The sequence below is a fragment of the Crassostrea angulata genome, chromosome 5 (assembly GCF_025612915.1).
Source record: "Crassostrea angulata isolate pt1a10 chromosome 5, ASM2561291v2, whole genome shotgun sequence".
Lineage (NCBI taxonomy): Eukaryota > Metazoa > Mollusca > Bivalvia > Ostreida > Ostreidae > Magallana > Magallana angulata.
This window is the reverse complement of record NC_069115.1, coordinates 21952463-21978678: the sequence shown is the minus strand read 5'-3', so window position 1 is coordinate 21978678 and position 26216 is coordinate 21952463. Positions and strand designations below refer to the sequence as shown.

General features: G+C 32.4%; 1 protein-coding gene and 1 long non-coding RNA gene across 2 annotated transcripts; one reads left to right on the top strand and one right to left on the bottom strand.

The window, feature by feature from the left end:
• The first annotated feature begins 3219 nt into the window (after positions 1-3219).
• On the top strand, positions 3220-11048 carry LOC128184159 (uncharacterized). Its single transcript, XM_052853516.1, has 2 exons — positions 3220-3259; positions 8986-11048. Exon 2 carries the CDS (start codon positions 9019-9021, stop codon positions 10687-10689), a length of 1671 nt encoding a protein of 556 aa, XP_052709476.1. The 5' UTR covers positions 3220-3259; positions 8986-9018; the 3' UTR covers positions 10690-11048.
• Positions 11049-19527: 8479 nt separating this feature from the next.
• LOC128184193 (uncharacterized) lies at positions 19528-23827 on the bottom strand. Its single transcript, XR_008243703.1, has 3 exons — positions 23780-23827; positions 23332-23484; positions 19528-19995 (listed from the first exon to the last, which is right to left on the bottom strand). It is a non-coding gene; the product is annotated as an uncharacterized LOC128184193 (long non-coding RNA).
• Positions 23828-26216: the final 2389 nt, after the last annotated feature.

Sequence of the window (26216 nt, the reverse complement as noted above, 5' to 3'; positions counted from 1 at the left end):
CACTGGAAAATGTAAATATATGAAGTAAAGTACAAAACTGTGGAAAAAAACGTCATTTTTTTACCGTCGTATTCATGTATAAATATCTGTTTTTAATTATTTAAGATGTACAAATCACACCTGTCAAAGAAACCCAACCGGAATCTGCAAGCATTCTGTTGGCAAATGTTACTTGCCCAATATGGAGAGACGGAAAGTATAAAGAGAAAGAGAAGATGAGGAAATGTATTCTTCTCTTAATTCAATGTCTTCGTGACAAAAACATGTCATCAGTAACCATTCCCATGATGTTTGATGATGCTCTGCACTGGTCCGAAACCAAACTACTTAAACAAATATTGGTTTTAAGGGAAGCTTTTGTAGATAAAACTGTGTTCTGTCATGCCGATGAGGAAAGGTACAAAAACCTTTTGCCAATTTTTGAAAACCTGAGAGGTAAACATTTTTATTTACTATACTTATAGCTTTTATAACAATTTATCTGCATATATATAATTATATATACCACTATTTTGAACACCGTTAAATTGAGTCTTCATAATGAACACTCTTTTAAGTCAGAGAGATAAAATTCAAATCCAGGATAGTGCGTGGCCACGAATTTTTGGTCTTTCCAGAAATTGATGTTAAGTTTTACAAATCATCATTATTGTAGATCAAAAGGGAATACAAGGAAACTTTCTAAAGGGTGCGACGTATACTTATACATCTGCCTGATGTTTGCTTGCACAGCCTCTTAAAATGTTCATTTAACAATGTGGTTGGTTAAAATAGTCACTTTCAAAAACCATTATAAAGATTTAACTTGAAGAGCCTGAAACTTATTTATTACCGGTGTAAGAATTTCAAACTTCAGCATATCTTGTATATTCTTAGGTTATATTTATAATCTCAAACCACACATTTATGGATTATTTTTCTTTATTTACATATACATCAATTTTCCTTTCTTGCTACTGTTAATTTTCCAGAGTCTGATCCGATTTTCTGGATCAACACACTGTGGTTTTCCGAATCCATATTAATTGACCACTCCACTCTCTGAAACTGATGACCTGTAATAGAAAACTTTTATTTTAGTGCATTTGTTTTAAGATGGCTTATTTCATTTGTGATCATTGAAGATTAATTAAACAAACTATGATAGTAATGTTATCGTTCCCTTTTAAAGGTATATGTGGCGTAATTGGAGTAAAAGTTTTAACATGAGTCTGAGTAAAAATATACATTATGCTTCTTATAATTAGACGTTTTACAAACTCTAGGCCCATAAAACATGTTCTGTCTTTAGTTATTTGTCTCTAAAAGTTGCTATACGTCTGATGAATATTAATGTGATTTGCCATTTGTCACGCCACTGCACATGAGTGTGGGAAAACCTATAGCATTGATAACACGATGGAAGAACAGTTTGTTTACAAATTAGAATCACGTTTTTCATGTCTTAAATCAGATACTTCTTATATCAGATGATACTCGAAGCATTATAATTCCGATATTCATTAATGTAGAACGATATAAATTGTCGATTATGTATATAATCAGATAAAGATGAAACACAATTTTAGTATCATCGACACGGTAACCTTCTCCTGAGGGACGCATGTAGTGAGAGTTTTTACATGTATTTATTCTTTATTGAAAAATTCCTCTAAAAAATCCTCTTGTGGTTTAGTAAAGACATGGAACACACGGAGCACGAACCTGACTAGCAAAACCCATACAACTTCAAGTTTAGTTCGGCTTTAATTCCTATTCCATCAATCTACACGGTCTCCGATGATAATTTTACCTTTATCCTTGTCAGTCTGTCTCTTCATTTTAAGGCGGGGTTATTTAAATCTAATTTATTTTTTACCGTGCCGGTAAAAATTAAAAAATATTTTTTTGATTTCTTGTATCTTTATGCAATTTACTTTTAAAGCGTAATTTGTGTGAAAGTCGTATCCTTTAGTAAAAAAATATTAAACAAATAATCAGATTGTATTATTGTTATTCATTAAAAATACGCCATATATACCTTTAACGAAAGGGAATTTTATAAGTTTGTCATCGTAATAGTACAATGCATAAAGATATTATTACGTGGAGAAAAAAATCCATTTATTTTCCCCTTTACAGAACAAGAGCATACAAGGCCTGACAAATCCCCCCGTACCCAGGATTTAGAAATTGCATATGAACATATAAAAAATCTTTACATTTAAAACTGTGCATCAGTACATGTACATGTATAATATAAAACTACATTCTCTGAAAAATAAATAATATACAATAACACATGCACTTGGTAATTATCTCTTTTGTTTTATTCGATACTTTCTAAGCATTACAACGTGATTTCATATCTGTACTATAAGCGCCTTTTTTATCCGACATTGTATGTACAGAACATGAATATCACGTAATTGTTGTCATTATATAAATGATATTAGATATATTTCTCATAATCAATAAAAAACCAAAACACGTTTTACTGAAAGGCAATTGAACTAAAATTAAAACGCCGTCTATACGATTCGAACAACCTGTCCATGGAGAAGGATGGACTACGAGCCGCCGCCTATCACAGTGAGCTACGTTGACACATTAGAGTATGGGTGAAGAACTTTTTTTTACAATAATTAAAAAAGTAAAACGTTTTTGGTGAAAATCACAAATTTGACCCATAATGGGTCTATACTCAATTTCGATAAATCAATAATAAAAATCAAAATAAATTAAACTTATTCTTAAATAAAAGTACTTTTGGGATGAATTCAGGACCCATTCATACCGAATTTTGCAATTAAAAACAGTGAATGATCCAAGATTTAGGCAAAAAAAGATGTGCAGCTTAATTTGGAAACCAATACCTGTCGTGTTGATAGAATGAAAGCACAATATTGACTTCCATCGTGAAATTTATAATGAATTAAAACAATGCATTAATGCACAATGAATTAAAACTAGTCAAATATTAATATTCTAACTTGAAATGAAATTCTTTTGTCATCATTGCTACGAGTTAGGGATATGCAACGCCTTGTACGCCCCTGTTCTTGTGGTATTTTCCTATATCTTTATATAGAGCTCTTCTTTTAAAGGTGATCAATGCAGTCTAAAAATGGGCACGACCATCGAGACCTCTTAAAGGTTAATAAATTTTTTTACAGTGTTGTAACATATTTACACATAATCTTAAAGCATTCATTTATTCATTTTTATTGACATAGATTCGCCAAAAAGTGAAAAAATCTGCACTCGAACGGACGTACAGGTATGATCGATCAATCAGTACTAGTAATCCTTTGAATTGCTTATTTGTATCTTTGTTTCTTTATTGACTCATGTCACTAAGAAAACACCCCCCCCCCCCCCCCACACACACACACACATATATATATATATATATATATATATATATATATATATATATATATATATATATATATATATATATATATATATATATATATATGTATATATATATATAGGAGAATGGGTTCCAGAGGTCGTGAGTTCAAGCCTCGGTCGGGGCGGAAGGTGGAGCTCCAACAAAAGTGAATTTCTCTGTGCTTTATATATATCTATATCATTCACTTTGGGTAGGTATATGTCAATTTGAGAGTTATTGCAATGTTTGTTCTTATTATATATATGTGTATCTATGCAATATGTATCGTTCCGATCCTCTCAAATTGTCGTTTAACTGTATTCCAACTGTATCTCAAGCGACTGTGTAGTGCGCGGCCAGCGCGCTAGGTTCCGTTCGTCATCGAAAGCAAGATTTTTGTCTTGCCTAGATGGCCGAGTGGGGAGCGCGGTGGCCGCTCACTGCTAGGAGAATGGGTTCCAGAGGTCGTGAGTTCAAGCCTCGGTCGGGGCGGAAGGTGGAGCTCCGACAAAAGTGAATTTCTCTGTGCTTTATATATATATATATATATATATATATATATATATATATATATATAGGATCTCTCATGATTTGCGATGGTATATGATTGTTATCCAACGAGTTGTGTGTTTTCTATCCCCGAGCCTTGGCGAGGGGATAGAAAACACGCAACGAGTTGGATAACAATCATATACCATCGCAAATCATGAGAGATTCTTTTTATCACATGTTTTACCAAGTATTTTGTTAATCCCAACTTTTTCTGTAAAAATTGTGATTGTGAGCCGCACAACACATTATTTACAACACGTCAACAACGTTACGCATGGAAAAAAAAGTTCCTTGAAGTTTAACAAACAGACATTCATTTTCGAACATTTTTTTTATGAATTCATGACAAATAACTGAAACAACATTAAATGTTTCAAATTTATATCTCAACACCCCTCAACTGAATTAATTATTTACTTTTTCATTCTACGTCAATCAGCCGTCTTAACCTACGTAATGATTAACTATGACGTCACGTGGCGTAAGAACACACAGTGGAATATCAAAAATTTACCCCATGAGTGATATCCACCGTATATTGGGATAAACATGTGATATATATATATATATATATATATATATATATATATATATATATATATATATATATATATATTTACAAACAGGAATTTAAGTTTTTTCAGCTCACGTAAGCTGAAAGCCCAAGCAAGCTTTTCTGATCATATTTTGTCTGTCCATCCGTCTATCTATCCGTAAACTTTTCACATTTAACATCTTCTTCAGAACCACTCGGCCAATCTCAATTGAACTTAATACAAATCACCCTTAGGCAAAGGGAATGCAATGTTGTGGAAATTAAAGATCATGTCCCTTTCCAGAGGGAAAAAGTTAGAAGGACCATTTGATCAGTAAAGCTGAAAATTATGTGGAGGCATCCTCAGGTAGTTTAGATTCAAATTTGTAAAAATCATGACCCCTGGATGTAGAGTGGGCCACCATTGAGGGGGGGGGGGGGGTGAATTTTTACATAAGAATATATATAGAGTAAATCTTTTAAAATCTTCTCAGAAACTATAAAGCCATATTTTACATATATAACTAATAATATTTAACTAATATTTTTGCTCCCCTTAAGGAAAATGCTCATCAATTGCAATTGTGTACCTTAATTTTTTTTACTTTTTACTTTTTCTAAAAGTGTTCTTAGCACAAAATGTAAAATAAAATTGTAGTGTATTCCCATGCACCTCGTCTGAACTACACCGATTAAGAAAACAAGAGGCCCCCGGTCCTAATCGCTCACCTGAGGAACAATGATTGTTATAAAATGAGCTTGATGGAGTCTTTATACAAACTATCTGGACAATAATCACAATATAGTACAATACATTTAGATCCTGTATAAATAAAAATCCACTTTTATCCCTGGATATTCTTATGTTCATAATTAAGTCCCTTTTCTAACAGGATGATTTTATAGTCATATAACATGTTGAGCATTCCAGTTCTCATAAAGTTCCTAAACAATTGTTTATATATGGGATATAAACCTACATCAAACCTTTTTAGTCAGAAGAATCACCCAGGTGCCGACGTCTTAACAATTTTAAAGAATCGGCAATGTGTCAAAATACTTGCATTGTGAATGATTAAAAATTTTTCCTTTGTAAAATTGGATCCCTATTGTGGCCCAACCCTACTCCCCAAGATTTTGATTTGAACATAATTGAATCTACATTATCTGAGGTTGCTTTCACTAAAGTTCACTAAACTTTTCTAGGCAAATGATTTTTAAAAAAAAGATTTTTTTTTCTATACATTCCTATGTAAACCCCCCCCCCCATCCTATCCATTGGGATCATAATTTGAAAAAGATTGAATTTACCGTACCTCAGTATGCTTCCATTTCATCTTTTCTGCTGATGAGCTTCTGAGAAAAGGATTTTTAAAGATTTACGCTATAAATATTCCTACGTAAAATTCACCCGAAAAAATGTGGCCCAACCATTCACCCGGGGCCAATCTATACTGCCTAAGGGTGCTTCCACAAAAGTTTTAGCTTTCCTGGCTGATTAGTTTCTGAGAAGTTTTTAGCTCACCTGAGCTGAAAGCTCAAGTGAGCTATTTTGATCACATTTTGTCTGTCGTCCGTCTGTCTGTCCGTTCTTCTAACAAACCATAAGACCAGGAAAGCTGAAACTAGGTAGTGTAGATCCTCAGGTAGTGTAGATTCAAAGTTGTGAAAATCATGATCCCCGGGGGTTGGGTGGGGCCACAATGGGGGGGGGGGGGGTCAAAGTTAAACATAGGAATATATAGAGCAAATCTTTAAAAATCTTCTTCTCAGAAACTATTCAGCCAGGAAAGCTGAAACTTGTGTGGAAGAATCCTCAGGAGTGTAGATTCAAAGTTGTGAAAATCATGATCCCCAGGGGTAGGGTGGGACAACAATGGGTAGTCAAAGTTTAACATAGAAATATATATAGAGTAAAACTTTAAAAAAAACTTCTTCTCAGAGACTAATCAGCCAGGAAAGCTAAAACTTGTGTGGAAGCATCCTCAGGTAGTATAGATTCAAAGTTGTAAAAATCATGACCCCCGGGGGTAGAGTGGGGCCACAATGGGGAGGGGGTCGAAGTTTTACATAGGAATATATAGAGTAAATCTTTAAAAATCTTCTCTGAAACTAATCAGCCAGGAAAGCTGAAACGTGTGGAAGCATCTTCAGGTAGTGTAGATTTAAAGTTGTGGAAATCATGACCCCAAGGGGTAGGATAGGGCCACAATGGGGGTCGAAGTTTAACATAGGAATATATAGAGTAAATCTTTAAAAATCTTTTTCTCAGAAACTAATCAGCCAGGAAAGCTGAAACTTGTGTGGAAGCATCCTCTGGTAATGTAGATTCAAAGTTGTGAAAATCATGACCCCCGGGGGTAGGGTGGGGCCACAATAGGGGGGGTCAAATTTTAACATAGGAATATATAGAGTAAATGTTTATAAACCTTCTCAGAAACTAATCATTCAAGAAAGCTGAAACTTGTATGGAAGCATTTTCAGATAGTGTAGATTCAAAGTTGTGAAAATCATGATCCCCAGGGGTAGGGTGGGGCCACAATGGGGGGTCAAAGTTTAACATAGGAATATATAGAGTTAACCTTTTAAAATCTATTTCTCATACACCATTTGGCCAGAAAAGCTGAAACTTTTGTGGAAGCATATTCAGATAGTTTTGAATTAAGTTTGTTTAAATCATGGTTCCCAAGAGTAAGATAGGGCCACAATGGGGGGGGGGGGGTTCGAAGTTTTACATATGAATATATAGAGTTAATCTTTTAAAACCTCCTAGTCAAATGCCAGAAAAGCTGAAACTTGTGTGGAACCATCCTCAAATTGTGCAAATTCAGGTTTGTTTAAATCATGGTCCCTGTTGGTAAGGTGGGGCTACAATTGGGGTCAAATTTTACATAGGAATATAAAGTTAAATCTTGTTTTTAAACCTTTTACTCAGAACACGACTGACTAGAAAAGCTGTAACTTATGCAAAGTATCATCAGGTAGGGTAAGTTCTAGTTTGGTCAAATTATGACCCCCGGGATAGGGTAGGAGCACAATGGGGAGGGTAAATCTTAACAAAAGAATTTATTGATAAAAATCTTTTTTAAAGAAAAACGTTTTCTTAGAAAAGGTGCAACAATAGTGAAAGCAATCTCAGATAGTGTAGATTCAAATTCGTCAAAATCATACTTTTAAGGAGTTAGGTGAAACCAATTATACAATGGAAAATATTTTAAATTCACCAAAACTCCAATGTTACAATATGTAGTTTTACTTATTTGCAAGCATTTTGACATATTGTTGATTCTTTAAAATTGTCAAGACTTTGGCCCCTGGACAATTCTTGGGCTTCACCAGTTTGATGTAGATTTATATCCCATTTGATTTTGATCTTTTCGAGAACTGTAATGCTCAATATGTGAATATTTGGAAAAAGATGTACAGTGACAAAAAGGGATAAATGATAAAAAGAATATTCAGGGAAACAAATGTTTTTTTTAAAATACAGGATCTGTTAGACTACATTATCTGTATTTTTTTGTATGTGACTTCGTAAAGCTGATTTTATTATGTCTATAATTGTTGCTCAGGTGAGCAATGTGTCCAATAGGCCTCTTATTGTTTACATAGGTTCAATATACCATTAAATAATCTTTATCTAACACATTCATTTTAGGTCTAAAACTGTATTTTTCATTTTAACATTCAAAATGTAAACATACGCTGTGTTAAAATAGCAAAGAATTATAAGTTCTGTAACTCGCATATAACTAAACAATAGATATTCTTAAAGTTTGATTGCCGATTAAAAATGCCTTACTAAGCATTGTAAACATTCAAATCGAAAAACCACTTATTGACCAAAATCGTGACAATGTCACTTCAAACTGGATCAGAAAATTTGAATAAGAACTAAGATTGCATATTGTTTGAAATTTGAGGCTGCTTTGAAGCTGAAATGACTTAATTTTTTTTTTTTTTAAGGCATTGGTTGTTTTGAAAATTGTAAGAATTAAAATTACAAATTATGAACTTGCAAGTACATGTATTAAAGAGTTCATTTCTTTGTTTAAGATTGGACCAATTTTAATTTATTTTTTTTGATCAGCATTATTTTTTCTACGCTGCAAATTAATAAAATTAAAAATTGTGTTCAAAACAATTCCCTTATTAAAGTAACAGAGCCCTTAAAATCTCGTGACCCGAAAATAGAAAAAAAAATGATTCAGAAGTGGGTAAACCAGGTCTTGTTGAAATACCTCTGTGAATAAAATATTTGTGGAAAATAAATGATAATAACTAGGAATGATGTCAAGCAAAAAAATAAATACGTAGGAAATTTAGTTTCATAAAGAAGAAAATACAAAAGTTACAGTTGTACAATTGAAAAGTAAAAAGGGGGAGTGGTAACAAATATATTCTTGGCCATCACCCATTTTGTAGAAGGGGGGGGGGCACCATATACCCCTCTCTGGAATTATGCGAACAAATATAACATTTAATAAATTACAAAGTTAGCTTATTACTGTTTTGCTCTCAGGAAGCTGTTAAAAATCCATCAAGGTGTCTGACCATGGACCGCCATACTTGGGCTCAGGATGTGTTTCGCTGTCATCTCTGTGAGAGCCCGGGCCCCCGTATGTACTGTGACATTTGTCATATACATCTTTGTAAAGGATGTGTTGGAGAACATCTTTCCGATGAATCCAAAGATCACAGAGTGGTGCCATTTAAGAAGAGGGGACTTAATCCTAAATGTTTAAAACATTCCACACAATTATGTGACCTTTACTGCGAACAATGTGTCATTCCCATCTGTTTGGAGTGTGTCTCCTCTAGTGAACATCTAGGACACAAACAAGTGGGCATATTAAAAATACTAGATACTAAGAGAGAAGCTTTTCAGAGAGATATAAAAGAATTAGAAAATTCCATTTATCCTAAATATCAAGAGATTGCATCTAATATCCATGTTAAGAAAGCTGATATAAAGGAAAACTCTCAGAAATTAACAACAGCTCTAGAGAAACATGGAGAATACTTGCACAGAGAATTAGACAATGCAATAAAAAAATTGAAATCTGATGTGATTGAAATGGAATTCAAACACCTGGTTGTACTTGATAAACAGGAAAATGAAATCAAACGCAGCATTTCTGAAATCAAACAGAACATAGAAGACCTCATCAAGCTACTGAACTCTAATGATGTCAGCCATATCAGTACCTTCAAATCCAGGAATGCTGAATTCAGAAGATTACCTCCTCGATTAACAGTTTTCTTACCAACATTCACTCCTCAGAAGATTAACAAAGAACAGATTTATCAGCAGATTGGTTCTCTGTCGGCTTTATCTATAAAAACAGAAGAACATGGCTACACAATGGATTCTCCTGGTGCTGAGTCCTCTCCCCTGAACAGACCGCTCATTGATGCACCTCGGAGCATCACAGAAATAAACACAGAGTATGGACACTCTAATGAATTACTCAATGTGTCCTGTCTGGGTGATGATGAAGTTTGGACTAGTGGTACGGACAAAATGATAAGACTCTACAACCTCAACAGTAAACTAGTGAAGTCAGTCCGATCCAAATCATGGAAAAGGCCATGGGGCATAGCAGTGAAACAGAGTGGCGAAATAGTTTATACTGATCCCTATGAGAGAACTGTGAACATTATGAAGAATACACAGATACAAACAGTGATCAGACTTCGGGAATGGTATCCGTTCTATGTCTGTACTACTTCCTCTGGTGACCTCCTACTTGTCATGATCACTGATGATCAGAAACAAACGAAAGTTGTGAGTTACTCTGGCTACTCAGAGAAACAAACGATTCAATACAACGACAAAGGACAACCTCTGTATTCATCTCAATTTGGCCCTAAACACATCAGTGAAAACAAGAACCTAGATATTTGTGTGGCTGACAATGAAGCCCGTGCAGTAGTGGTAGTCAATCAGGCTGGCAAACTTCGGTTTACTTACACCGGTCCTCCCTCTACTACCAAGAAACCATTTAAACCAGTCGGCATCACTACAGACAGCCAGAGTCGGATCCTGACAGCTGACATTAACAACCACTGTATCCACATCCTGGATCAGGACGGACAGTTCCTCCGCTACATTGACAACTGTCATTTACAGAGTCCATATGGTTTATGTGTGGACACAAGAGACAACCTCTTTGTGGGTGAGCTAATGACATGTAAACTGAAGAAAATCCAGTATTGTATGTAAACAAACTGTGATCGTAATGTTATTTGCCAGAACGTTATCATCAACCAAGTGACCATGCAAAAAAACATGTTTTAATTGTAGATAAACTGATGGTATGTAAGTGTTACACATTGTTTACACAATATCAAATGTAGCGTTATTGTGTACGTGTGTTATGTTTTATTAAACTTTAGTGACTGTAACAACTAAGAGACTGTACGTTAATTTATTGTATAATTTGTGTACTCATATGATTAATATATTATATTTTACATGTAAATTGGCATGTTATATGTGTTAGTAAATGTTGAAAATTAGTACTGTTAAGGCAGTTTCAGATTTATATTATAATTATATAATTATATTATATATTATATTATAAGACATAATTGTACATCATACGCAAATGTCGCTATAACAAATAAATTTCTTTATGTATTATTTATTGTACTTACTTATTTATAGATAGGGGGTAAATATGTAGGACTGTCCCATTATATGAAGATAAATCTCTTAAGGATTTCTTTCTTTCTTTGTTTGTGATGACCTGGAGGGCCGCTTCGATTAACATGACGTAATTAAAAATAGTTCAACAATGTTGCAAGTATTTGATTATTATAATAAATAAATATGGCACTGTTTTTGACAACACAACACTTCTTTATGATGATAAAGTGAAACAGTTAAGAAAATTCACCTGTACAATTAAAAAAAAAAAGAATGAAATTTTCGCTGAACAGTACCACCTTCATTGAAGTAGCAGAGCGGTTGGAAATTTAAAAAAAAGATTGAAAGCTGAGTTTGAGTCTGCATAGGCATTTTCAGAGGAAATTCCATCGTAGAATTAGATTCGAGAGCATAATGATTTTTCTCGGACATTATAGGGACAAACTATTCTGAAATTTTTACGGAACAAAGTGGACAGCGGATTGCGCAAACAGTGGTACGTTTCCTAAAGCATTGAATAATTATTTTTGCGTCGTCGTGTCAATAACTCCGTCAGTTGAGCAGACAAATTGAATGATGCGCCATTATTAAATTGAATCGGTATATTTCAGATCACGGAGGGAGTAAATTAATAACAGCAAGAAGAGATGTTTTCTTAACCGGTTTTAACTGGTTATCAGATGAGACGAACATGAAAATATAATCCATAAAAAATAACTCTTGTAATTTTGCTTTTCACAATAAAATCAATTTTATTGTTGATACATGTAATTGTAGACCATTATGTTTTAACAACATGTATGAATTATATTATTAAACCGATCACATAGAAATCAATGTTTGGGAACTACTTTAAAAAAAGTAAATTACATGTAAATGAATACGCAGTGATTAGGTTGTTGCATTTAGAGGAATTTAAAGATCGATCACATAATTTAATGGAAAAACACAGTAGAATGTAAATACTATGTATTTAAATCACAGTAGGCCAAGGCATTCTGTTGCAATCTTTCCACTTCGGTACATCGTCATTTCCTCTTCTCGCAGAACTCGTGACACTCCGCCTTAAACTGATGACAGAACTCAGAACCATCGTAATGTTTCTCCATACAGAAGTCGAACCCAGAATAACTCTTGCTTATTTTGTCAACAAGGGAATTTTCAAGATCTGAATCAAAACAGTACATACATATTATTAATTATTTATTGCAGAGCCATAATAATACCTGTATGCAAACACGAAGAACCTATCAATTGTCAGTTAAATCTTTGTTTAAAGTTAACTGACCTTAGTCAAGAGGGATATTCGATTAAATAGACTCAAAATGTAAAAGATTTGTGCAGATAAGGTAAATGTATAAAGAATGCTTTTGTTATCATGAAACTCCATGTATAAACTAGCCTTTCCTCAAGCGACCCGTTACATGCATATTAACATGTGTATATTAATTGTCTTGTATATGTCTATCAGATGTACAGCTGTTGACTAATAAACAATACCAAAAAAAAAAACTTGCTGGGATTTACTAATAACTTTATTTTTTTTTTCGTGAGGGTGACTGTTGTTTTTTTTAGAATTTTACCACAGTCGTAAATTGCATGTATTTATACAGAAAGTGTGTGCATTTCAATTCTAAAGATAAAGATTTCTTTAATTGTTGACGATGGTTTATCATCATTTTAAAATACATGTTTTAAACGATCTTGGATAAAAAGCTGCCTTAAGGAACATTTACTCACTTTGTTTCGACTTTCCAGCCGGTGAAGCCCGTAGATAATCGAAGAAGTTTGATGCACAGACAATACACATGATGAAGACCATTGTGCGCATTCTCATCTTGACACACGAAAATGATGCTCACTTTGAACAAAATATACGGTTTTCTGAAAGTTACAATGTCCGCTGTGTGAAAGTAATACATACTAATAAATTAACAAATGCATGGTTTTGAAAAAGGATTATATGAATTTTACAATTTTATTTTTTTCGAATATAATAAATTAATTGTATAAAAAGCTAAAGAGAAACGCTCAGAAACGATTGCGTCCTGAATGCTTTGCATTTTGGTTTGAATAATTAGCCATAAATTTCATTTTAAAAAGTATGTATGTTAGCATAAGTTCAATAAGTTACGCATGTCTTTTTTTTAAAAATTATCTGGAAAGACCATGCGTCTAGTAATGAATAATGCCCTAGCATTTATTGGATTAAATAAATTCTGAGTTTTTTTTAATCAGCTAGTCTGATAGGGAAAAAACTGAGCAAAACTAATATACCCAGGTACTTTGTTCTTGATGGATTCCTTAACATTGTTAACTTTGTTTAAAGTAAAACATTTTGATAATCTAATAAGCATGTCTTTTGTTTCAGAAAAGGTGCCAATTTTAAAATAAGTAAAAATGTTTGGGTAATACATTTACCTGTTTTTAAAATTATCCGAACAACTTCTGTCGGCTGGCTTTGCAACTATACATATTCACGGGATGTTCCTATATTATGTACAATTCATATAATTACGCCGTGGTTTTTAACTGCACGTGTTGCGTTTGAAACGCGTCATAACATCAATTAATCGTAACAAATGAGTAATATAATTATTTGATTGAAACAACCTTTAATTCTCAAGATCAAAATGTCCTCATTTTGTACCATGCAATACATAATCACAGTATTATCAATAATTATTGTATTCATATTCAAATTCGAATTAATACCCGTTAGCGAATTACAAGTGTCAATACAGGTTTTGATTTATACAAAATCATTTCATATAGAAACCTGTAGAAAGTTGTTACATAGTGAACATAGATCACAGGGGCTCGTCATGCAAAGTTTTTCATTTTTTTTTAAAACTTCGTGAATGGATACGCCGAAATTACATGTACGACTGAACGAAGTAACTTCATATCTCAGTCGACAGCAAAACAAATATAGTTTTTGAGGTTCGTTCGAACATGAGCATAAATTTACATCTACAAAGTATTATTCCCTCTATTTCTTACGTAAACTTATAGTTAATTCATAGCTTTATAGAAACAGCCAGACTGAAATCAACTTGCCCCGTTTATCGATTGGTCGAAATCTATAGCGGTTGAAACTGATATGGCTCAAATTGACACGCTCTGTTTATTGATTGGTCGAAACCTACAGCGACCTAAGAAAAATCACGAACAGCACGAAATAATCATGATGATATCAGACTCAATGTGTCACGGGAGACGATTTGGCTGTTTCTTTTAGCTAACGTACTTATGTACATTAACAGTAATTTAGTGAATTTTACTTACTTTTTATAATCAATTTATTGATTAGTGAAAAGAAAGATGTTACTATAAACAAAAAAATGCTTCCTTTGATGATCCATGCGGGTTATGAAGGTAGCGATCATTTCTTCGGCAATGTCGCTACCTTCATATCCCGAATGAATAATAAAAGAAAGCATTTTATTGTTTAAATATGTCTTTTACATTGAAATATAAAATTGAAATAATCTGTTTTATTGACATGATTGTATACAGTTATACCAATTATCGAAAGTCTTTTTTTTTTTAAGAAATTTGTTCATTAAGATTTATAACCGTTACGAATAAGCTGAACAAATATTTTATAGAATTATAGATTTTCCATTGTTCACTAAAACAAATTGACTGTAAGTGTTGCAGTTTTTATTACTAATTGAAAAAAAATATGACATGATTGTATACAGTTATACCAATTATTGAAAGTCTTTTTTTTTAAAGAAATTTGTTCATTAAGATTCATAACCGTTACGAATAAGCTGAACAAATATTTTATAGAATTATAGATTTTCCATCGTTCACTAAAAAAAATTGACTGTAAGTGTTGCAGTTTTTATTACTAATTGAAAAAAAAATAAATATGCATGTATTAATGTAGGCAATGTTTATAAGTACAGTTTATATGTGTGCATATTTGTAACGAATAAGTAAATATGTTCAAAGTTTAAAATAAAATATTTCTAAGCTTATTTATAGCAATTTCTATATTTTTTAACATCAATTTCTCTATACATGTTTCTTTATTTTTTATTTACGTATTCATTCATTAAAACAGTGTTATTTTAATTTACAACTGTTACATACACACTGTCTTATTTGTTCTTATTAATTCTACAAAAGAATTTAACGAAGATACTTTTGGAGTATGATTGTTGACTTTATATCAATGAGTCTTTGTATTGACATGTACACACGAACTTAAGGAAGGAGTCTTTTTATTATCAAACATACTTCTTATAATAAGAAATGCATGAAATTTTGACACAGTCAAACGGATCATATTACTTAATGATTCTATCAGTTTAATTAAATTTGACCTTTTTGTTTTCGGATAAAGGTCAGGTCAAGGTCACTACCTTTTTCCTTAACGTAAAGAGTGATAAAAATAAGTGTAGCTCTTTATAGTTCTGTAGAGATTTGTTTAAGATTTGAAGATTCAAATCTTCAATGAAATCATAGACCATGAGAGTGTCTATCAGCTTATACTACTAAATTGGAATAAATATTTATACTAAAATTGATATTGCTTAGCCCGCATTTCCTCTAATTTTCTTAAATTTTGAAGATATTTTGATTATTTTTTTATGCTTCCAATAATAAAATATTTCTAATTTTTATGTATTATGAAGACTTTATATAAAGATATAAATTGACAGAAAAGCTAATATATTGACGGTTTCATAAGAGAGAAAAACTGATTTTAGTGATTTTTTCACAAAAATCAATGTATAGAATGGGCGCTTTAAAAAGCTTATAAAAATATTATTTGATAGGCAAATCATATTTTAAAAACATATTCTGAAACCCAAGTATCATATTATTAGTTCACATTAGTAAAACAAAATCCAACATTATTGTTATTGTTTTTAAAATGCTAAAACAGACTCATTATATATATATAATCTGCAGCAATTCTGAATTGCGCAACATGTGATATTTTCCTACGCCAAAAATATAGTCCTTGTTCCATTCTAAACATTGATTACATTTTTCTATCCCAAGTTGTATGATAGAAAAAAAGAAAGAAAAATATACTATTTTAATTTCCTTTCATCTTGATTTAATGAACAATTAATCAAATTTACGTTTGACAAGTCGAAAACCAGAAAAGACTCCTTCCTTAAAGGATAACTGCACTTAGCGCCGGGTTTTGGGTCATTTTCGGTCGCTTCTGTTGCGTTTATTTCTGAACCTAGTATCACTTTTGTTTATTTTATAAAAGAGTCTTGTCAATTTCCAACATAAATTAAGATTTTAGACTGTGGTACAATAAACTTAATCTTTGATTTGTTCCGTACAACTTTCGAAAAATGGAGAAATATCGCTTATCTGCCCTTGATCGAACTTGAGATTGATATTTCAAAAGCTGATATAAATTCATAAATACGCATTATTTTTCTTTTTTATCTCCGACTTCCCCCATATTAGTTGTCGATTCTATTGTTCTGCTCATCGCTACACACCCCCTACACCCCTGCGAATGTTTCCGGAATGTTTAATTTCTTTATCGTTGCTAATTATGCACTAAATCCAGAATTGCTCGAATGAAAGTTCACGAGACTTCCGCGAGATTCGTCTAGTTCCTGTGAAATTTCGAGCGGAAGTATTAGTGTTCGGATAATATTATCAAAATACACAAGTACTGGTCGTTTTACATATCGCAGCCTACTTTGAGTTTTGTGGAAACACGAAAATCTATCAAGATGTATGTATTTATTTCATCATTTAGCAGTTACTTGAATTAAACGATGATATTCAGAACAAAGTTATCGTTCGTGTTCAACCACTCTACATGGGGTTGATAATAATTCTTTGAGTATTATAAGGTGATAATTTCGGTGGGGACGTGATCAAATCTAATAAAGCCCGAAGGGCTATTTGATAGATTTGATTACGCCCCGACCAAAATTATCAGCTCATAATATTCAGAGAATGATTCCTTATTACTTATATTGATAGAATTTTAAGCCATCGTACGATTAAATATTAAAATATAAATAAGCAAACCCCGATGGCGCCTCAATTTGGCGTCAATTGTAGTTCTGGTTTATATAGTACAAAATCAATACGTAGTCTTATCACAGGCAAAGAAACTGGAAAATGTAATTATAATCATATAGCTACTGTGTTGGATGTAGTGCTGCCAGGATTTTCAAAAAGATGCAAACGTTATGCACAATGTTGACCATTTCTACAATTGAATGAAAAACTCTGCTTTTAAAGGTTTATTATCTCGCAAATATGTCCTAAAGTGCAGCCATACTTTTCATTTAAGGTTTATTTTCATTGAATCGCTAACAAAACGAAATATCTATATACAATGTACACGTAGCACTTAATTACAAAATTAACGTCGGCGCAGAAAAAAAAACCCCAAATAAAGTAAAAATTGATCATAAAATATGACGAATTATGTCCAGAGGCCTCAATATCGTCTGTTTATGTTGAAATCCTTGGTTAATTCCCAATAGTTCAGCAGCAACTCTCCCCTTGGCCGTGCTAATGACCCGATTGCTCACCTGTCACATTCATTACTTTGTATGACATCATGACCCAGACCTTGCATGCACTTAAATTATCTTTTGATAGCATTAATATTAACCGGGGAGGGGAGTATGATCGCAATAAAAGTATTTCGGAACTCTGCCGGGAAAGACACAATATATAACTATTAACTGAGGGGAGTTGGGTATATCCCTCTAAGTATTTTTAGAATCGGTAGGACAACAAAGTAGTGCCTTTAAGCAAAATAGTCCATAAACTTGCAGAGTGTATATACATTTATTGGGACATTTTAAATCAGAATGCTTAACACATGTCCGAAAAGAGGATTTGCAATTTTAAAAACAAGTGTCAAAATTGAATTATCATTTGAAGAAAAGAATTGAAATTGTTTGATGTACACCCTTTCCAAAAATGAGAAATTCCCTACTTATACTTTTATTTTCAGGGTTTTTCAATACAGACGCATTTTGCCGGAAAACGAATCTGACTTCAAACCACGAAATTTTAACAGGAAAGAGACAGTTTGATGAGCTTTCATTCAAGAGGTCCCTCGTTGCTGAACGAAAATTAGGGCCGGAGCTATGAACCCTAACGTTAACATTACCCCTATGGAAAATGCATTAGTGGATTATACCCAGTTGGGTGCAATAGGGATAGAAAGAGACTAAAATGCATGCGTACTGTGAGAGGTAAGTCTAGTCAGCATAATCAATGGCGATTCAGTGCCTCCCATCCAACCCCAACTTGTTTAAACAATAATCAAAATAAGATGGATTCTATATCTTCATTGTAGTTATTCATAAAAATAAATGTCTTAGCAAAACTTTACATACAGTTTGGCCATCTAGTGTGAAGAAATGCAAAGTCATAACATCTCCCAGATCTACATGTAGCTGCCATTTTGACCAAAGAAAGAGGCCCATGGACCACAACACTTTTTGTACATGTACCAAACAACCCCTCCTTTTTTTGAGCAATAAAAAAAACCTTTTATTTTTATGTGATGTTCATTTTAGTCGGGCGTGTTCAAATCCATTAAAAACCATAAAACCTTGGACTTTCAGTAGGACGTCACCATATTTTCTTTGCATCAAAACAAGTTTAAAATGACGTTAATTTCAAGTGAAATATACACAGATTGCGTAGTCTAAGCTCAAATGCAAGACAAATCTTGTTGGTTTCAAAGATCCATGGCTGATTGGCTAGCGATGAAATAGACAGGCCTACGTCACATTTTTGTTAGACCCAACCACCCAAAGTCCAAGCTCTTGTTAAAATGGTTCTGAAGCCCAAAGATCTTTCTGACAGATTTGATAACGCGGCGACCTTTATTTTCAAAAATTGTACATGTACGATTATCTTAACCCCGCTTGTGCGTCATTTGCGCCATTGATGGATGAAAGGACTATATATGATATGCCGATTGGGCCTAAAAGTCTTCTACGAAATAGCATAACATTTGACTGTATCCGAAACACTTTAAAAAATGGCGAATTATGGGGGCCAAATTTAGATCATACCATATATAGTTCTTTATTGAATTATGCGTAAAAATTTATTTGCACAGTAATGTTATCATAGATAAAAACATTAGAAAATATTAATATATAACAATCAAAAAATATATAATGTGATAAAAAAAAACACCCAGTAATTTAAGATATTAAAAGGTTGTTTGTAAGCACTATACACATGCGCTTAATATCCGTGAAATTCGCGAACCGCCTTGCTTGCAGTTATTTAGGTTCGTGGACAAGGTGTTTCTTGTTTTTGTTTGTTTGTTTGTTTTTTTGTTATTTAGGTCTAAATAAATTTTAAAATACTTTTTTTTAAATTCATTATTTCAAATTAAGACACGAACAATAGTTTCAGTTTGCAAATGTTTTGGGGTGCGGTGGAGGGGAGTCTTGCTTCCATTTAAGATTAAGTTTCCCAAACACTGAATATTTATTATATCATTAGACAAACCAAAGTTCTAATTAGTATATTCCACATAATATACTGAAAGATAAATAAAAACCAACTAAAAATAAAAATCAATAATAATTTCCTTAATTTGAACCATCAAATCAAAATGTGTTACGTTTTTGTTTTTAACACTTATGTCTATTTAAATCACACTTATAGACATGGCATCTTTTGGTGTGTTCACTGATAGTCTATTGAACACTGTTATTTTCTATTGAACACTGTTATTTTCTATGGAACGCTGTTATTTTTTACAGAACTCGTGGCATTCCGCCTCAAATTCAACACAGAAGTCCCCGGCTCCAGATAATTGTTTCTCGATACAGAAGTCAGATGCGGCGTAACTTCTCGCCACAGGCATGCTGCCCCTTGGGTCATTGACAAGCTCTGAATCAAAAATAGAACGTATTTAACATTATTGATATCATACATATGCATATTATATATACATGAAGTACATCTATGCTTATTTTTTTATGCAAGAAATGAACTCTATACCTTGCAAGAGAATTCAAACAATATATATATATATATATATATATATATATATATATATATATATATATATATATATATATATATATATATATATATATATATATATATATATATATATATATATAATGCTTTCTTTGGTGATTCATTCAGGATATGAAGGTAGCGACACTGCAGAAAAATACATATACATGTAACCCGCGTTAATGCGTTATGTAATTTTTACTGCAATGATCGCTACCTTCATAACCCGCATGAATCATCAAAGAAAGTATTTTATTATTTTAATTAACATCTTTCTTAAAACTAATTGATAAATTGATTATGAAAAGTTATTAAAATTCACTAATTTACAGTTAGTGTACATAAGTACGTTAGTTAAAAAAAACAGCCAAATCGTCTCCTGTGAGACTTTGAGTCTGACATCATCATGATTATTTTGTGCAGTCCGTAAGTTTTCTTATATAAACAGTCTGAGCCCTAAAATCGCTATAATGTAATTTACTAATAGCACTGGACAGACAGAATTAATCAGGCATCATAGAACGTGGCATGGGTACCTTTCAAGTATATTGTTTGTTTGCCGCAGTTCTTTTATAATGTTATGTAATAGGAAAGTTGCGCTTGATAAAGAAAGGTTTTGTACAATTCTTGCGAGTATTTGATTATACAATGCAAAGACGCTATTTTAAAAAAAAACAAATTGTATCATGTATGCCTTGTTAGATTTAGTCAAAACCGGAAATAGAGGGGAAAAAACAACAAACTGAAAGCATATCAGCTAATCGGACGTCTACTGGTGGATCTTCAATTTTCTCCAGCTAGTTTTAGACCGCTTAATATCATTATTTTCCTGGCAAAACAACTATATTGATATACGAAAGCCCATTAAGCTCATTTTCGTAGGGAAAACATTTTTTTTTTCGTTAAAAAACGCGAAACATTCGCGATATAACGCGTAACTTTCGCAAATAAACGCGAAACTTTCACGAAAAAACGCGTTAGTTTCGAGAATAGAACACGAAACTTTCGCGAATAAACGCGTTAATTGCGAATAAACGCCTTAGTTTTGCGTAAAAACATAATTTTATCAACACATAAAGTTATATACGAAAAATGAAGTAAAAATGCACTGGCGAGAAATGGTACTCGACGAGAACTAGTCGCAAACAGCCAGATTAAAATCTACACGCCCCGTTTATTTATTGGTCGAAATCTACAGCGACTGAAACTGACAAGAAATTGACAGGACCAAACTTGACACGCCCAGTTTATCGATTGGTCGAGACCTACAACTACCTAGGAAAAATCACGGACTGCACGAAATAATAATGACGACGTCAGACTCAGGGTCTTACGTACATTAACAGGAATTTAGTGAATTTTACTTACTTTTCATGACTATCTTTTAATGTAAAATTAATTTTAAAAAACAACAAAAAACCTCAAACGTGGAAAATCTTAGTACTGATTTTCAAACGACATATGTGATAAATGTAGGAGACGGATTTATGTTATCTTAATTTTAACAATAGCTTTAAATATGTATAGATTAAATTTACTTCAATTTACAGCTTGACTATTCTTTATATATATTTACATTTTCCTGTGTCTTTGCCTGCGATAACACTACGTATCGATTTTGTACTATATAACTCATAAAGCCAAATTGAGGCGCTAGCGGGGTTTGCTTATTAATTTAATCGTAAGATGGTTTAAAATTATATAAATATAAGTAATAGGGAATCATTCTTTGAATATTATGAGGTGATAATTTCGGTCAGGGCGTGATCAAATCTATCAAAAAGCCCATCGGGCTTTATTGGATTTGATCACACCCCAACCATAATTAAGCCGTCAAACTAGACGTTAACCTATGTCGCGGCAATATAACATATATAACGTTTTGAACAATGATATCCTTTCAATGTTACAGTACTATTTAATAAAACCTTTAATTCGAATTAAAATTGTCATAATGCAAATGTAAAATAATGTATAATACAGCACTGATGAGAATTTGATAAGTGCGATGCATTATGTCGCATATATAAATATCATTATGTTACGCGTTTTTTCGCGAAAGTTTCGCGTTTTTACGAAATTTACGTGTTTATTCGCGAAACTCACGCGTTTTAACGCAAAAGTTTAGCGTTTATTCGCGAACAATATTTTTTTTTACTTACGAAAATGAGCTCAATGGGTTTTCGTACTGTTATGCTGTATGTGGTTTCATCATAAGACAGATGACTTAGTAAATCATATTTATTCATCATTATCATGTTTAAATACTTATTCACTAGATGTTAAATTCGCGGAATTTTTATTTGGACCGAATCTAGCGAAAATTTACTCTGCGAGTTAATTTCCCACTACATGTATACAGTAGTGGAAATAATACTTGGTATATGTAAATATATATTGTAAACAAATCGAATATAGATATTATTATTAATGAACTATTTCATTATGTTTTAATCAGTCTTCATAATATCTAAACTAATTATCTTTACCAATTATGATTATAAATTGTTAATAAATACACTATATAAATAGTGCCTGTTTGGGAGGGTTAGAGTTGAAATTGACACCCCGAGAAAGCCATTGTCAACCGACGCGAAGCGGAGGTTGACAATGGTTTTCGAGGGGTGTCAATTTTAACAGTTACCCTCCCAATCAGGCACTAATTATTTTATTATACTGAATGTCTTAATTTTAGAAAATTTTTTACTGCTTTTATATATAAATGACATGAATTCTACGGTGAACCGTACGCGCATAATTTAAATTCGTTGTGTTACCCGTTGCCATGTCTGTTGAGGGTGACAGAACAGATTATCAACTGCGTCTAAGCCAATCAGATTTCAGTATTTAACAATTATTGAAATAAATAAAATTTAATATCACAGTCTAGCGAATATCATATACCAAATGAGGCTAAAACGTGCTGTATATTTCGTAAACTTTGTTCTCCCGTTTCTTCTCTGTACATTGATTAAGGATGTTAACTTATCGCGGACTAATAATTCGTATAAAAAGTCTTTTTTCGGCTCTTTGTCTTTCTTTTAAGATAGAGGGGGAAGGGAGAACTAGTGCTAAAAATATCTTGGCTTCCAGTACTAAACTAGACTACATGGATATGTAAGTAAGAGTCATTATAATCATATACATTGTAGGCATAATCAAATATGTCAAGAAAGGGAAAATGATCCTGAACGTTGTACTCACGTTGTATCAACTGTTTTAAATTTGCGGGTTTAGCCTGTAGAACATCAAAGAAGTTGGATGTACAGACAATGCTCATGATGAAGACTACGGCACGCATGTTCATTTCACCACAAGAGTCAGTCGCAAAAATTTACGAGGAAAATATAAGGTCCGCTGAAAATTGAAGCATTCATTTAGCTTTATAAATGTATCATATAAAGGAATTTGATCCCACATTGTCCTGTTCTTGTTATTTTTGCCAAGAAGTCTTACAATCAATTCATTTTAATACATGTATATACCCCCAGACCTTGTAGCGGGGTGGAAGTGGGGGTCGAGTTTAAAAAAAAAATTGAACAAGTAAAAGATTAAGTTAGGTACTTAAGTTAACCGTCTCAAATTAGAAACTTTTTTATGTAAAAAAAATTTGCTTAGTAATTATTATAAGTCATAATAGTCATAATATTACCTGTATTCAAAATTTTCTGAAACGTCCCGTCAGCTATCCTACAATTGCAGCAGTAAACATATTCATTGAACGTCCATAAATATATAAGCCGTGGCTTTACATATCAATTAAACGTGTTACATTCGACGATCATTCTAAAACATCACTTAATCTTTAAAAAATGACTGATAATGCCTAATTATGCCTTATCTCAAAAACTTGGAACAGGATGCAACAGAAACTTTATTAAACTATATACATGGTAGATAAAGAAATACACATTCAGCTAGATATCAAATCAATCCTCTTTTTCTTTAAACCTGAAAAAAAGATCAAATATGGTGGACACTGAGATGATTTGAAACAAATTACGGCTATGAGGAAATACGTTTTTCACTGCATTAAAATTTGAACACAAATCTTAACCCCCCTCCGTCTTCCAGTATTTGTAGAATTGATTAACAAATACAACAAAATAACCGATTTCCTCCTGAAAATCATTAGTTTTTACAAACGGTGGTTTCACATGTACATCACTGCAAGCACATATTTTGTTGATTTCATGCTCAAGCAACCACCATTAAAACTATGTATTTCAATGTAACTGAGACATAATCAGTTGATTGGTGCAAAAACAACAACACAATTGATCATCATTTATGAATAATTATGTCCAGAGGCTGATTATGTATCAATATATCGTAGAAATCCTTGGCAACGGTGTGATTTTTCATCCTTCAAAAGCCACCCTCCCCCTGGAGATACTATTGACCCGATGATTGTCTTTCCCATTTATTACTGTATGACACCATCACCCAGATCTAAGAAGCACTCATCTTTATCATAATTCATTTAAAAAAAAGGTCTGGTTTTGTTTAACCAAACTGACACAAAATTACTTCAATAAAATGAAGAGCAGCAACTCTAAACAAATAAATAACTGGTATGACCATAATTAATAGAAAGAATTCACAGGTATTATTATTATTTAATCAGAAAAATGCATTAATTCTTTGATGGTTCATGTGTGAATGAAAAAAGTAAAAAAAAAAAACATACATTATAATTTAAATTGTGTTTGAAAACACTGTTAACTGTATATTTCTATTTCATTAAATAAGAGACATTTAAAAATATGTGCATGAAAACGCTAACAGCATCTCTGGCAGATTTTAAAATCTTTTTTTTTTAATTGACAGTCGTGAACTACATGTATAGTATAATTTTAACGAATGTTCAGTGTAGAATGAGGTACTGTGAACCAACTTTTCTTCGCTGGCGAGACATTTTTGCGAGGTTCGCAAGAGACACGTCGTAAACATTTCTTGCTGTGAACCAGCCTTCAAATGTCTGGTTTGTACAGTATTTTTTTTTTTAGAAAATCTTTATCTCTATTGTGAAAATTAGTTGTTAAAAACCTATCAAACTCGGATAAATTGTGAAAACAAGCGGTTGGGAATAAAAGTTGGTTTAAGTACACATGTAAAATAAGGAACCTTCCCTACTTTATATTTGAATCATAAGTAATATTTGCATATTTTTTTATACAGTGCAATAATATTTAAGGAATAGGGAATCAGTCTTTGAGTATAACGAGGTGATAATTTTGTTTGGGGCTTTATGATAGATTTGATCATGCCCAGACCAAAATTATCATCTCATAATTTTCAAAGTATGATTCCTTATTACTTATATTTATATAATTTTAAGCCATTGTATGATTAAACATTAAACTATAAATAAGCAAACCCCACTGGCGCCCCAATTACACGACATTTGAAGTTATGGGTTATATAGTACGAAATCAATATGTAGTGTTATCACAGGCAAAGACACTGGAAAATATTAATATTAAAAGTTGAATGACAATCACAAACACTGCAAAATGAGCATGTTCACTTAAATTTATTGCATAAGTCATTCTATTCACATTAAATGTTAAATAAAATCTCTGTCCATTCTCAAATTGTTTTACTACTCACGCTTGACACTTTTATTTAAAATGAATCAGGTCAAATTCTCTATGATCTAATAAGACTAGAATTTTTCTATGGCCATGAAATCTTGCTAGCTTTGAAAGTCTTTTTAGATGAGCTGCTCTCTGTAGAAGTGTCCTGAAAAGCAAAGGAAAAAAATTATGTGTTATTTCATCAATAATAATCATTGCATCTTTACATTGCCAAGATTTCTTGATCATTGAAGTGTGGAGTTTCAAATGAATTTTTACTTTCCTATTTTCATTTTTTTTTGGTCAAGACTTTTCGGACAAATCAGGTTCTCTACTTCCACAAACAATGTTAACATGTCTGTATAAAATATCAAAATGGCTAATTAGTGCATTGTAAAACTCAAACTGAAATATTTTTCAACCCCAACTGGTTTTAAACAACAATAATCAAAATAATATGGATTCTATATGTTTTGCAATACATATACACTGTAGTAATTCATAAAAAAA

Bases quoted from the DNA above. Each gene is read 5' to 3' on its own strand.
- LOC128184159 (XM_052853516.1), top strand. From the start codon at position 9,019: ATGGACCGCCATACTTGGGCTCAGGATGTGTTTCGCTGTCATCTCTGT.